General features: G+C 34.9%; 2 protein-coding genes across 2 annotated transcripts in view; one reads left to right on the forward strand and one right to left on the reverse strand.

Moving 5' to 3' along the window:
* Nucleotides 1-9,723, reverse strand: part of INSYN2B (inhibitory synaptic factor family member 2B) — a 31,283-nt gene extending 21,560 nt beyond the window's left edge. Inside the window, exons 1-2 of the mRNA XM_032212177.1 lie at nt 8,381-9,723; nt 2,935-3,009 (exon numbers count right to left, since the gene is read on the reverse strand). Of these exons, the coding sequence (XP_032068068.1) occupies nt 2,935-3,009; nt 8,381-9,723 (1,418 nt within the window). The remainder of the gene's footprint in view (nt 1-2,934; nt 3,010-8,380) is intronic.
* The window catches only part of DOCK2 (dedicator of cytokinesis 2), a 299,490-nt gene that overhangs the window by 126,423 nt on the left and 159,255 nt on the right, over nt 1-13,812 (forward strand). The gene's annotated exons all lie outside the window — the stretch shown is intronic.

Genomic DNA, 13,812 nt, shown 5'->3' on the forward strand with positions numbered 1-13,812 from the left:
ACACATCAGAAACTGCAAATATATATTTGTTTTATAAGTTCTCCAATAAAGTGGCAGAGAAATCACTGTCAAGTGGTTACTCTAGTCAGATATACTGTATTGATTCAAGTGGGATTCCAGAGTGAATTTCAACATTCAAGGTGACTGATCTTCTTCCTTTCCTAATATATAACATTTTCTCCCAAAAAGAGGTTTCACTTATCAACCTGATTTTGGTGATCAGTGAAATTTGTTCAAATAGTTTGTTCTTGCATTCATATTAGCAACAATAGTAATTTGAGAATCAGGTAATTGAAGAAAATTTAGTCATATAATAATTATAGCAGTTTCACAACATGCATGCTTCCTTAATGAATTTTAATTCTTAAGATGCATCTTATTCCAATTTAAGTTTTAATTTAGACATTAGAACATGCCCTCTATTGGGATGGTGTTACATTTTTTAAAATGGCCATCTGAGAGCCAAGTGAAGAAGCATCTCATGTAGAATGGCTACATTTGAAAGATAATTTATAACTCAATTCTCATAGCATCCACATGGGGGCAAAGACAGAGTCAGATTGATTAAAGCAGTCTTAATCTCACAATTTCACACTTAGAATTCAAATAAATTTATCCTATTACACTGATATCTTCCTTATGAATATAGTATGTCAAGGCAAGGGGGATGGAGCAGGGCTACAGCATGTCCTCTTAAATGTGTAGTGCATTTTTATCATTCACAGGACATTCGGGAGAAGAACAATAAAAGTTTGACTGCGTCTCTGGTATTTCTCTGGTGTGGCCATCATTTTTTAAGCCTAGAAATATTATTTATATTTAAAGTTATCACTTGTGCTTATGATGTAGCATCTTTCCCAAAAGGTATTTCAGGGAAAATGACAGCCTTTTGATATGCATCTACCACTAACAATCACAAATAACAGCAACAGCAACATTCTTGGGACAAATGGGATTTTAACCAGCTTCCTTCAAGGCAATTTTTTTAAAGAAGAATTAATCATTTCCCATACCCAGAAAATCACCTAGCCTAGTGAATAGAAATAACTAGGAGAATTTGGGATTAATTTCCCTTTCAAGTTTTTTAAAAGTTGAGTAATTTTTGCTTTTTATTGACTTTAATCCTGTAAACCATCCAAGATACTTTGGTAAATGGACTCTCTTAAAATCTCCTAAATAAACATGAAAGAATATCTTTTAAATTTAATTGGAGACTACAGATCAAAAGGAACCCTACATAGCATTATAAGACAACCCAATTTTTATTATGCTAAATCTGTTTGATAGTTTAATGTGCTTCAGCCTAATTGGGGAAGGCTAGTAACTGACGTGAAAAATCTGCTGTGTTTGTAGCATCATATACCCTCAAACTGATCATACAGTTATTTTTTGACTAGACTTTACTTTGCTTTACTTTAAACTTCCATGTAGTCTACTTTCTTTTCAACAGTGTCTAACCAGTAACTATCAATTTATAATTACTTTCTTTCTTTTCAGTTTTAATCACTTATCGATGAGTAGACTTGCCCTTTATTCCATTAATTTCCTTAACAATGTTTGAAACTTTGTGAAAGACATAGTTGGTTTGGCTTCATTAAGCCAACTGTGCCAAATTGTGGAATTTCAGGAAAATAATATTTGCTCAATCATATGCTTGGGGACACCCTGAATTAATTAATATGAAGTCAATATTTTCTATTTTTTAAAGGAGTTTATTACCATGTTTCCCCACAAATAAGACCTCCTCAAATAATAAGCCCAAACGGACATTTGAGTGCATGCACTAAAATAAGCCCTCCCCCAAAATATTGCAACACAGCAGCAGCCATGAGATGACCACGCTCGCCACCTCTTACACCTCAAAAATAATAAGACCGCCCTGAAAATAAGTCCAGGTGCTTATTTTGGGGTCAAAAGAAAATAACACCCAGTCTTATTTTTGGGGAAACACAGTATTTATACATTATATTCTATAATTATAAACTTTGTTAGAAGAATAGTCATGCTTAAACTTCAGCTTTCCCTAATTGACTGCTGTCAGAGAGATAAAAAGCAATTTTGTGGATTCTTTTATTTGTTCAATATTGGCATGATACTGGTTAATTTGGCAATCTTATCATACAGAAATTAATATACATTACCTTTTTCTGGAATTTTTCATTTGATTTATTTAAGAACCACCATAATCCCAAAACATGCAAATAAGGCATGTTTAGTGTGGTGGCAAAATCCAGCATTTTTAGATGCCATGATTATATGACTTGAGTCCTACATGAAGACAAGGAAAACAGCAAAGACAAGGTTCTATCTAGTCTAAAATATTCCAATCATACAACTTTCATCTGTGTATTTTCTGATACTAAATAGAGTGAAACAGAGGCTTTGGATACCCAAGATTTCATTTACAGAGCTTTAAATTACTAAGTAGCTAGGTTCATATAGCATGAACAAAATTGGTTGGTTATGACTTAGTGCAGCCAAGCCAACTGTGCCTTCATTATCAAGCCCATAGTTAAGGAAACACGGTTTTAATAAGTCGTGTGAACCCTGTCCCTGAATTGCTAAAGAAGAGTCAAACAAGTCATTAGTGGAACTAACCTTTTCTACACTATTATTTTGTTCTAGCAATTGTAATTCAAAAAAAGATTATTGTTATGAAATGGTCTGAATGTTTCCTTACTGTTTTAAATCAACAGCGCCTTCTTAAAAATGTCTTGTAAAAAGGTTTTTTTTTCCTGTTTCTTTTTTTCCCCCTCTAAGTTTTGTCCACACTATAATTATGTGAAATCAATGGCACTTAATCATTGGCTTCAGCCACAACCAGATTGCATCATTTCCTCCCTTTAAGATTGTAGCACAATACCCGTGAAGGGAATACTTAATAATAGAGCATCTTGAAACAGATACATACAATTACCCATTGATAGGAGGTACCTGTAAATGATACATGCGGTGTTCTGGCAAGTGCTGCAGTTGTTGAGATCTTGGCCAGTGCGATAGAAGTTCCGTCTGCAATAAACAATAGCTGCTATGATTTATTTATCAAATCAGCAACTTTGCATTTATTTCCTGGGTGTCCGATGCTCATTTTCTTCTACAAATATTAAATTTATTACAATAATTTTGGTTTTAGTTTGGCAAAGATTAATTGCAAGTGTAATTTTGGGGGGGGAATAAGCTCCCAAAAGTAACTGGGGTATCCTTCCAAGAAAATCTGCATTGGATTTACCAGGAAATTGGATTCAGATGGTCACTTTCATTGACATGGAAGAAGTCTCAACCTACTCCTAAAATACATTTGATGGAGAAGAGCTAGGCATAAACCAATAATACATTATTATTTTTTATACTACAGGTAGTCCTCGACTTACAACACTTCATTTAGTGACCGTTTGAAGATACAATAGCACTGAAAAAAGTGACTTATGCCTGTTTTTCACACTTACGACCATTGCAGCATTCCCATGGTCATGTGATCAAAATTTAGAGGCTTGTCAACTGACCCATATTTATGATGGTTGCAGTGTCCCAAGGTCATGTGATCATCTTTTATGACTTTTTGACAACCAAAATCCATGGGGGAAAGCCATATTCAGTTTAACAACTGTGTTACTAACTTAACAACTGCAGTGATTCACTTAACCGCTGTGGAAAGATAGATTGTAAAATGGAGCAAAATTCATGTAACAACTGTCTTGCTTAGCAACATAAATGTTGAGCTCAATTGTGGTCGTAAGTCGAGGACTACCCGTAATAACTAGAATAAAGTGCGGCTAATATGCAATTGTCATCTTTTGGTAACTTCTTTTGTTAGGTTTTTACAGGAACACTTGAGATGCTTCAAGCATAAATACAATTATTTACTAATTTGTCTATTATTCATTCATGCTCATCAAATGATTTAGAGTGGCTGCTTTGCTTTGAGAAGTGACTCTTTCTCTGAAGGTATTTGTTTAGCACAACTCTCAGTAGACATTGTGACTGTGAATGTCTGCATATATGTCGGGCTAAAAATAAGCTCTTGAAATTTATATGAAGCACAAATTAATAGTGACAATTCCAAAAAAACACTTAGAGGGATGCTAAAAATCTATGGGTTTCTTCTGTTTATGCATTTACTGCATCCTTATCTGCATCATAATCTTCCCAATTCATACAATTTTTATTTTGGAACATGAATAAATATCTAAAAAATTTCCAAGATGGCACATGGTTACCAAATATTTTTATTTCAGTAATATATTTGCTGCTAGTGGACCATATTATTGCAATCCAGTTCTAGTGGACATAAATTTAGGGAATAATCAAGGCTGAGCTTGGCACACATCCATCAAGATCAAGAATTATAGCAATAACAATAGTACTTAGACTTATATACCACTTCACAGTGCTTTACAGCCCTCTCGAAGTGATTTACAGAGTCAGTATATTGCCTCCAACATCTGGGTCCTCATTTTACCAACCTTGGAATGATGGAAGGATGAGTCAACCTTGAGCCTGGTGAGGCTCAAACTGCCAAACTGCAGGCATCCGGCAGTCAGCAGAAGTACCTTACAGTACTGCATTCTAACCACTGCACCACCATGCTTCATCATCACGGGAGAAAGGCAGTAACCTTGGACCTCTTTACAAAGAAATGACTTCCATGTGAGACGTTAGTGGGATTCCTGGCCTGAAGATAATCATTAGCCAGAGTTGTTGACTGATTATTCAGCCTCATATGAATTCCTGACAGCTTTCTGAGGAATTCATCTTACTCTTTTTCTAATATAATGATTTTGTGCTACCATAAAAGTTTTCAAGAAACTGAAGCATTGAACTTGGCTGTTTGTGATTACTGAACATGTATGCATTGTTTTCCTTTTGACAAAGCAGAGGTTGTCTGACATTGCCTTCTGAGTTTCTCCAAATTAGTGTTGTTTCCCAGACTAATTTAAGTCCTTAATGAACTTCTGTCTGTATGCTAACTAAATTTGATCCTGCTTCATTTTTTTGTACGTTGGCTAAGTTCTGCTGGTCCTCTTGTAATGCTTTTGGATTACACTGCTATAACATTGTTAAAAAGACTCCAAGAGGATGTATGTGTGTCTGTGTGCGTATGAGACAAACACATGCCTTTGAATCAATGTTGACAGCAACTGGCTGAACAAGTGTCTGTACTTTTCTGGGCAAGATTTCAGAAATAATTTGCCACTACCTGCTTCCTAGGGCTGAGAGAAGGTCATTGGTCCAACCTCGGCCAACTGGTTTTGTAACTAAGGCAGGCAGAACTAGAAGTCATAGTCTCCTGATTTCTAGTCTCCCAGTTTCTAGTTCTACACTGAATACCTAAGAACCCAGATTGTTCGGGGCAATATGCTGATTGTAAATCACTTAGAGAGGGCTATAAAAGCACCATGAAGCGGTATGTAAAACTAAGTGCTATTGCTATTGCTAATTAAGGAAGCAGAAATCTATAGCATAATAAGACAAACTGTTATTTGTACTGAAGATATCTATTGTTTTCCTGCCTGCCTGCCTGCCTGCCTGCCTGCCTGCCTGCCTGCCTGCCTGCCTGCCTGCCTGCCTGCCTGCCTGCCTGCCTGCCTGCCTGCCTGCCTGCTGCCTGCCTATCTATCTATATCTATCTATCTATCTATCTATATCTATCTATCTATCTATCTATCTATCCTATCATCATCATCATCATCATCATCTTTCTGTTGTGGTATATTTTGGTGACTTCCCCTTGCCCTTTGTACTGTTCTATAATTATTGTGCACATGAAGGTAAACAAAACTGCATATACACATATTCAACACTAAGGGAAAATCTAATTCAGTAAATAAATGCTTCCTTTATTCATAAAAAACAGATGAGAGTTCCAAGAATACACGAGGGACAAATCATTAATTCTTAAAGAATGAGTATATTATCTATGAGACCAAGTTGGCTTTGGACTATTGTTGAACTATTTCATTTTCCTGTGAGGTTTGGCTTGTTTCTAGCTGAGTGAAATAAATATGCTAATTACTGTAGCATAAGCTTACGCTATTGTAAGCTGTTGCATTTTTTCCTCTGCAAAGGATCATTTTTACTTAAGGAATCTAAAAACTCTTAACATTATGACTGCATCAGTGAAGACTGGAGTTAGCAAACACATTTTAGAGCTATTATGGAATTTCACTAGTTGTTAAAGACCACTGAAGCATCTTTGGTCCTGAACTTATGCAATTAGAATGGCAGTAAACCTTGCCTTTCACACTAATGAATCATTTTATGGCTATTAAGTTCTTCTGATAGATACAGAAATTGGAACTGATATTGTTTGTGCATTTCAGGTTGTAATTGCTTTGGCAGTATTTTTAACATTCAGAGTAAATATCAAGCTTCCACACCTTGTGCCTCATGTGCATCCAAATACAGTTTATCTAAATGAGATGAATTCAGAGAAATTCATATTATGAAAGGGGACCCACAGCCAAATACATTGGGATGAATGAAATTATGTTAGACTCAAGGTAGGATTTGCACAAAAGCAAAATATAAGTTGTTTAATAATAGTATTTTTTTCCCCAGTGTTTTAAATACTTAAAACATTTCAACTTTATAAAATATTTTTAAAAAACATACTTGTAGGAAATACAAATTTAGTGCTGATTGATTAGGAAAGTAAAAAAAAATGGAACCAGTTTTGCTTCTTGTTGAATATCTAGGTCATGGTTTTTTGTTTTTTTAATGTCCCCTTTTAATGAAGGGGTTAGCGTAAATGTTTCTGGCTGAGTGGAACAAATATGTTAATTGCAGTAGCATGACACCCAATAAGGACGAAGTAGTTTATTATAATGGAAGCAGTCTGAAAATTAGGGGTACTATGGCATTCACAGTAATTAGGGAATTTATATAATATTCCCCTACAGTGAATTAAATTCTTTCTGTTAAACATGGCTCTTGTTCTGTCTGGACAAGCAGACTATTGCCTTGTCCAAGCAGAATATCACAATTTGGCAATGAGCAGGAAGTTGGGCCTGTTGTAGAGTAACTGCTATGAAAGCCAAGCAAGTGACTCAGATTTGCTCCCTCACTCTTGAGTTTGAGATGTAAATTATTTTCATTTTTAGTTTAGACCTTTCTCTTTTATGTGATTTCATTCATATGATTTATTTCATTTTTACAGTTATTAAAAAAAAGTTTCTCTTCCATTTTTTGTGCCACATCAATGCTTTCCAAATTTGAGAGATTCTTTGAAAAAAATCTTTAAAAATTGGTAATATGAGTTCCATCCATTTAAGTTGATCATTTGATTGAGTAGCTTGCTTTCTAGAAGTTCCATTTTAAAGTAAGTTTTATCATTAAAAAGCTGGTATCTTTAAAGGGTTAGGTATTACTGGTCCATCAGTATGCATCAGAAGGCACCCACATATTTAATTTCATAATTCATGATTTTAGAATCAACAGCAAATAATATTATGTGTGAAAGCATATTTACATCCTGTAATAATGATATGCTAACTTCATATGGATTTTTTGTTAGTGTACCACGTAAGTCCTAACCAAATCTAGTTATTTTTACATAAAAAGAGGTATAAAATATACTATTTTATTGTAGCTTTGTAAGTGGACAGTAATCAAAGGATAATACTTTTTGTAAGGAAAAAAAATTCATGGAGTTCTGTATCCTAGCATAAGAGTTTCCTACTTGTAGTTATCAGTAATTACAGCAAGTAGAATTTAATAATATCTTACATATCTTTCACCATGTATATACAGTAAAATGAATTTAAGTCAGAAAGGCAATGGTTATATAAAACATCACTTCTAATTTAAATTCTTAGATTTCAGTTTGGTGTGTGTGTGTGTGTGCATGCATGTATGTGTGTATGTGTCTGTCTGTCTGTCTGTCTAAAGAGAAGGCCTGATGCTTCAGATGCTACTACTGCTACTAAATTTACAGGATGATCTTGAAAATTCTCTTCCCCTTTTACCAGGATTCAATAGCTGAGGAAACTTAAAAAAAACAGTGGGGGGCAGGTGGCCAATTTCAGGGTTTTTAACATGTTTTTGCCAACAAATCAGATTTGTGCTAGTCCCATGTATAATGTAACACTATTTGAATCAGAACGAAAGAGGCCAGGAGAATGAAAGCTTCTTAGACTAGCAAAATTTTAGCATCTCAGCTTTACTTAACATTGATACGTTGCATAAAATTCATGCTGAAAAGGCATCTGAAGAGATTATTGACTAAATTTACAATGAAGAAAAAGCAGCGTAGAAATAGCATAGAAAATGTGGTTTTGCTAACCGACTGTTTTCCTAAAAATATACATGAGAGTCAAATAGTTAGCTTGAATAAAGTAATTGTATTGTAATTGTAAATTGTAAATATAAGAACACAACATACCCTTCATTGAGGGCTCTGGCCTTTTCCATGTCTTGAATTACATTCAAGAGGACTTTAATCTTCTCCTGGTTTGACAGCAAAGATTCCTCCACGGACTGAAGTCTGCCTTGTAGGGCACAGAGTTCAGTGTGTGCCAAATGAATTTGATTAATTTCTTTAATCTCTTTCTTTTCCGATTTTGTTTCAGCCCCTGAAAGATAGGCATTTATGTGAAAGCCTTCTAAGCAGTTTTTATACTGTGGCACTTCGGTATTAGTGGAAATGTTTTCTGTTACAGATTGACAAGAGGGAATAAGAGGTGACACACTGTTGATAGTGAATAATGTCGTTTGGTTGTCATTCATCTGTATCTTAGAGCCAGTGTCTACTTGTAGTTGTACTGACTGCTGAGGCTCTGGGAGAGAGCAGGGTAAAGGATTGTGGTGAAACTGAGACAGTGGGAGAAAGTTTTCCTTAGCGCTAATGTCATTCTTAGATGGCAGCTCAGTGTAGCATTTCTCTTCACACAAATTCTGATCCATTTGCGCATCATTACAATTCTGACTTACACAAGTCAGGTTTTCAGACTCCACTAGCATAGAACAGATTTCCTCAGATTCCCTCTTAGTGGGAGAAGGATCAGTGGAGGTCCTTAAGTCCACTTGTATGTCTGGATAAATGGAAAAATTGTCTAGTGTAGAACCCAGGTGTGCATATTCAGGGACCTGGGTAGAAACAGTGGCTGTTTCTAATATTGCAAGTTGATCAGAACCCAAATGGACAGGGCCATTGCTTTGTGCTTTAGGTACCCTTCGGAAAAAAGTATTTGCTGTTGCTTTTGGCCCATCATTTAAATGCTGAGTGATACTCAAGTAAGAGAGACTAGACGAGATAATGTCCTGTTGAGAAAGATTGCCATTGACTTGAAAAGCATATTCAGACTCTTTTGGCATTTCAGTTAGAGACTTGCTTGTTGTAATTCTTTTCTTTTTAAACACTGGAAAATGCTTCCTGAGGCTTGGAGAAGTCTGTATGGCAATATTTTGTAATCCTTTGCAAGATGGCGGCAAACAGAGGGAATCGTTTACTAAGTTATGGGCTTGGGAGGTTTGTATTGTAGCCAATACACATGGATCTTGGGTATCTCCTGCCTCCAGCTCTGATTCTACAACTGTTGGATTATCTGCTCCATCCTCTTTAAATCGGACTTGTTGTGATTTGCTCCTGCGATGGTGTGGATGTCTCCTAAAATCAACCGAATCCAGGCTGTTCCTTTTCAGCAGGACAGGCCTTACTTTGATGCCTTGCTGAGCCATTGAGTCGCAATTCAACATGTGCAGATAATAGGTTTCTTTGCGACCCATTTCATTTGGTCATTTGAACAACACTGGGCCTGAAGCCACCCAATCAAAACAGGTGTATTGTTATTGGGTGAATAATTTTTTTTGCTTGATTTGATCTTAATTGTGAATGTTTCAGTTATCTGTTTCTCTGCTTCTTCTTTTTTATTACTCTTTTAGAATATTATTTATCACTTAAATAGTACACATATATATCTGATACCTCCTATTTTGCATTTGCATAGAGTGTAAATAACAAGCATAAAAACAGTTTGTGGTATTTCCCTCCCTGATGCATAGATTTGTGAGAAAAATAGATCCATCAATAGTAAACCATTTTTTTCTTTTAAGTTTGTTTCCCCTTTCTGTCCCATCTTCTCACTTTTACAAATAAGTTTATTCTTAAATATCTGCACAGAAGCCAGTGAGTTGAACCCTCATAAAAACAAAGCATCCAACAGGATTAACTGGAAGAAATGATTTGAAGCACTGTAGGTTCCTTGATTTGATTTATGCAGATATTAGGTTAAGTACGTCTGAATAATTAAGATCCAAACAAGATATTTTTGGTCATTGAAGATCAGTTTTTATGGTGAAATGTACATATATGGTCTGGAAGAAAAAGAAGAAAAATAGTCACCACTGGAGAATCATATAAAGAATATATGTTTTAATTTACAGTAATTAAAAATAACATCCCATTCTTTTCCTAAATGCCCCTATGTCTCCTGTGCTGAATCTTCACTGAATATCTGAAATCATATTTAGGGATTAAATTGTTATTGCTTTCTAGGGAAAAAGAGAATGACAGCCTTTTAATAAATAGTATGCTCATGTAACATTGGGTTTATCCTTTACTTTTCACAATTCACTAGATACTCAAAGTGTATAAAATACAGCAATCAGTGGGAAGAAGAAAGAAATTGTTTCTTATCTACCTAGGTAGAAGTATGCAGTATTCTTGGAATCCATATTCACAATTAAATGGTTTTACTTTTACTAATATTCTACATCCTCTTGAATTTTATTCTTAAGTGCATATGTGATATCAACTGCCTAGATAGTTATGGAATTAGTTTAATTATGTAATATCCAAGTGACCTCTCTATGTTATGCTAGGACAACTTTTTTTTCTTTTTTCATCTCTTTCTCCTCCTTTTCTCAAAAAATGTCAGAATTCTTTTCATTTTTAGGGTATATAGCAGAAGTTGAAATCCTAACCTGAACTTAATTGAAAATTGTCTTGTAAGAAAATAAATAAATCTCATTTCTTTTCAGTCTACTTTTTTTTTCTTTAGGATATGTAAATCCTGAAACATTCATGCTAACAAAATGCTAGTGTCAAGGTTTTCTAGTAAAATTAAAATGTTTTAGAAGTAAAATAAGAAATTATTGTTACTCCTTGAGGAACATGCACACTTCTGTCTTTTTCTCTCCATCCCTCTGCCCCTTAAAAAAATTGCAACATTTGGTCATGAAACATGAAGCTATCTAAGAAATGTTGGTATGGTCTATGAGAGGCACTAGAGAACATTGCTATCAGGAACATAACCACTCCCAACCCAATATTCTTGAAATACATTCAAAGCAAGATCACTTTGCTAAATCTTCCTAGGATGGATTATGAGCCATTTCTAGTTCTGTTTTGTGCAAAAATGCATGTTTAACACAAGGAGGTTCTCATGGGTGGATGAGCTGCAATCTTGATTAATGGCTTTAGGTGAGACCTTCATACTTTTGCCTGTTTTCCTCATTTGTCTAGGAAGGAGCTAAAGGAAGGTGCAGAGAAGAAGGTAGTGAGAAGGAGAAAGCGGGATAAATTCCTTTATGCTTTGTAAATTAAAACTGAATGTAAATATCGTATCTTTCTTCTCTGAGAGTATTCCTCTTATCATATTTGAAATTTTCTGAATTTTCATATATTTTATTCAGTACTTTTCCCCTTGCTTTTCTTTTCCAAAATTAAAAAAGGCTCTTTGTATAAATATGTACACTGGCTATTGAATCATTGAAATATTGATGAGAGCAATGAAATGGTGTTGATCTAATAATTTCAGATTGTAGCTTATTTAAAAGCAATAATACCTGTAAAAGAAGTTATAACCTTGCCATTCATGTAATTTTGTTACCAATTTATTTCCATACTTTTTAATTTAAAACAAACTAATAATGTAAAAAAAGATGTTTGTGCTCGCAAAACCTCTGCTTGACTGGGCACAAACAAACCATATTGATTCATTAAAGCTAGACAGGCAAAATTTATTATGTACATTTTGTGATTGCATTTTTACACCAATTAGTCTGTATCTCTCATGCTTTGTGTATATGTGTTGGTGGGCTTCTGATTGGATATTTTTCATTTTGACATTAAGTATGAATATAATAGCCTTTGGCTGCCAGGATTGTCCAAATTAATATAAACTAATACAATAGGACCTTAGAGACAAAAACAGTTTTACTCTTCAGCAGTTAATTGGGGGCATAACACTGCTAACTTCAAAAAGCATACCCAAGATTAAGACAAAATCTTTTAATATTTTATGCCTCAAAATATTTTCTACTGTCTTAAAACTATGCAGTTTGATCATGCAATGTACAAATATATCAGTTCACAATGTTGGTTCAGAAGATCTATGTATTTTATGCTTTTCTTTTTAAATCTGTGTTCATTTAGAGTTGGCTATGTAGCCAATGCCAAAAAGGCAATGATATAATCCAAAATATGTGCTTTAATGAAATACCACTGTTTACAGGTCTTCCCTGATTATGTTATTGCATGATTAATATGCTAAAATTTTGCATGTATGCTAAAATTGTATGATTTGTATGCTTAAATTTATGATAATCAGATGTATGAGTGCCAGATACTATGGGTAGTGGCAATGAACAATGCACTCAATACTGCCTCATCCTCTGTATCTGAGCACGCACCTATGATTGCTGTTGAGAGATAATAATATTTCTCCATTATCTCCATAATACATATAATAGTAGGTCAATGTGAGCCAAGATAAAAAAATATCTATATGAAATTTGTAGTGCCTGGCTAGGTGAATCAGTGGCTAAGAGGCTGAGCTTGCCAATCAGAAAGGTTGGCTGTTTGGCAGTTTGAATCCCCAGTATAGGTCTCCTGCATGAGCAGGTGGTTGGACTAGATGACCTCCAAGGTACCTTCCAACTCTGTTATTGTTAAGCTGTAGTATGTAATAGAAGTAGTCAAGAATTACACACATAGAATCTACAAATTGATTATTTTAGCCTTGTCATTCTTCCTAATCCATTCCAACATCTTTTCTTTGTCTATATTAAAAATATATTTGCTAACTACTGTATACATTTAACATACAGTACAGGTATAGCCAATCAGCATCTTGAAGCTACTTGTATTCTTATGGTCATCTGTCTAATTTCACTAACTTGCAGTATAATGAGTTCAAGGCTTTTGTAAAACAATAATGAGAAAGGGTCAGAACGAGGCTCAAAAAGAGGGTTAGAAAGGGTTTCATAGATGGAGTAGGTTTTCTCACCAACATTTGATTCCGTGTTAAACTGGTTTCAACCATTCTTAACATCTGACTGAGGTAGATTATTATCCCCAATGGAATGTAGTCTTTGACAGTCAACAAATGATGCCATTCCCTGGTATACTATGACTGAAGAAACAAAGCCAGGGAAGTTAAGAAGCCATCAGAAGCATTGCCCTTTCCTCAAAAGAATTGGATAGGTAGAGAGATAAGGCAGGAAAGTAAGAACATGTTCATGTTAGTGTTATACAAAACATTCAAAGGCCAGTGCCAGCAGTTCAATGTCTATCTTCAGAGTCTTAAAGCAGGGGTGTCCTCCTGAACATTTGTTATGATGCTTCAACATTTTCCCACATCATCTCCACAGGCATGCTTTGCTAGAGGTATTGTCTCATTTATTGAAAAAAGCATTATTGATAAAAGCATACTATTTTTGGACTCTACTGGGGTCTGCTGCCCATCTAAATGCTGTCAAGGAGGGGACCAATTTTATTTCCCACAACATGACATGTCCTTATTGACATGCCACAGAAAGATTGCACATTTTATTGATGTCATCTTCCTAACATTTACTGCATTAGATTTACTT

Source organism: Thamnophis elegans, chromosome 2, assembly GCF_009769535.1.
Source record: "Thamnophis elegans isolate rThaEle1 chromosome 2, rThaEle1.pri, whole genome shotgun sequence".
Classification (NCBI taxonomy): Eukaryota; Metazoa; Chordata; class Lepidosauria; order Squamata; family Colubridae; genus Thamnophis; species Thamnophis elegans.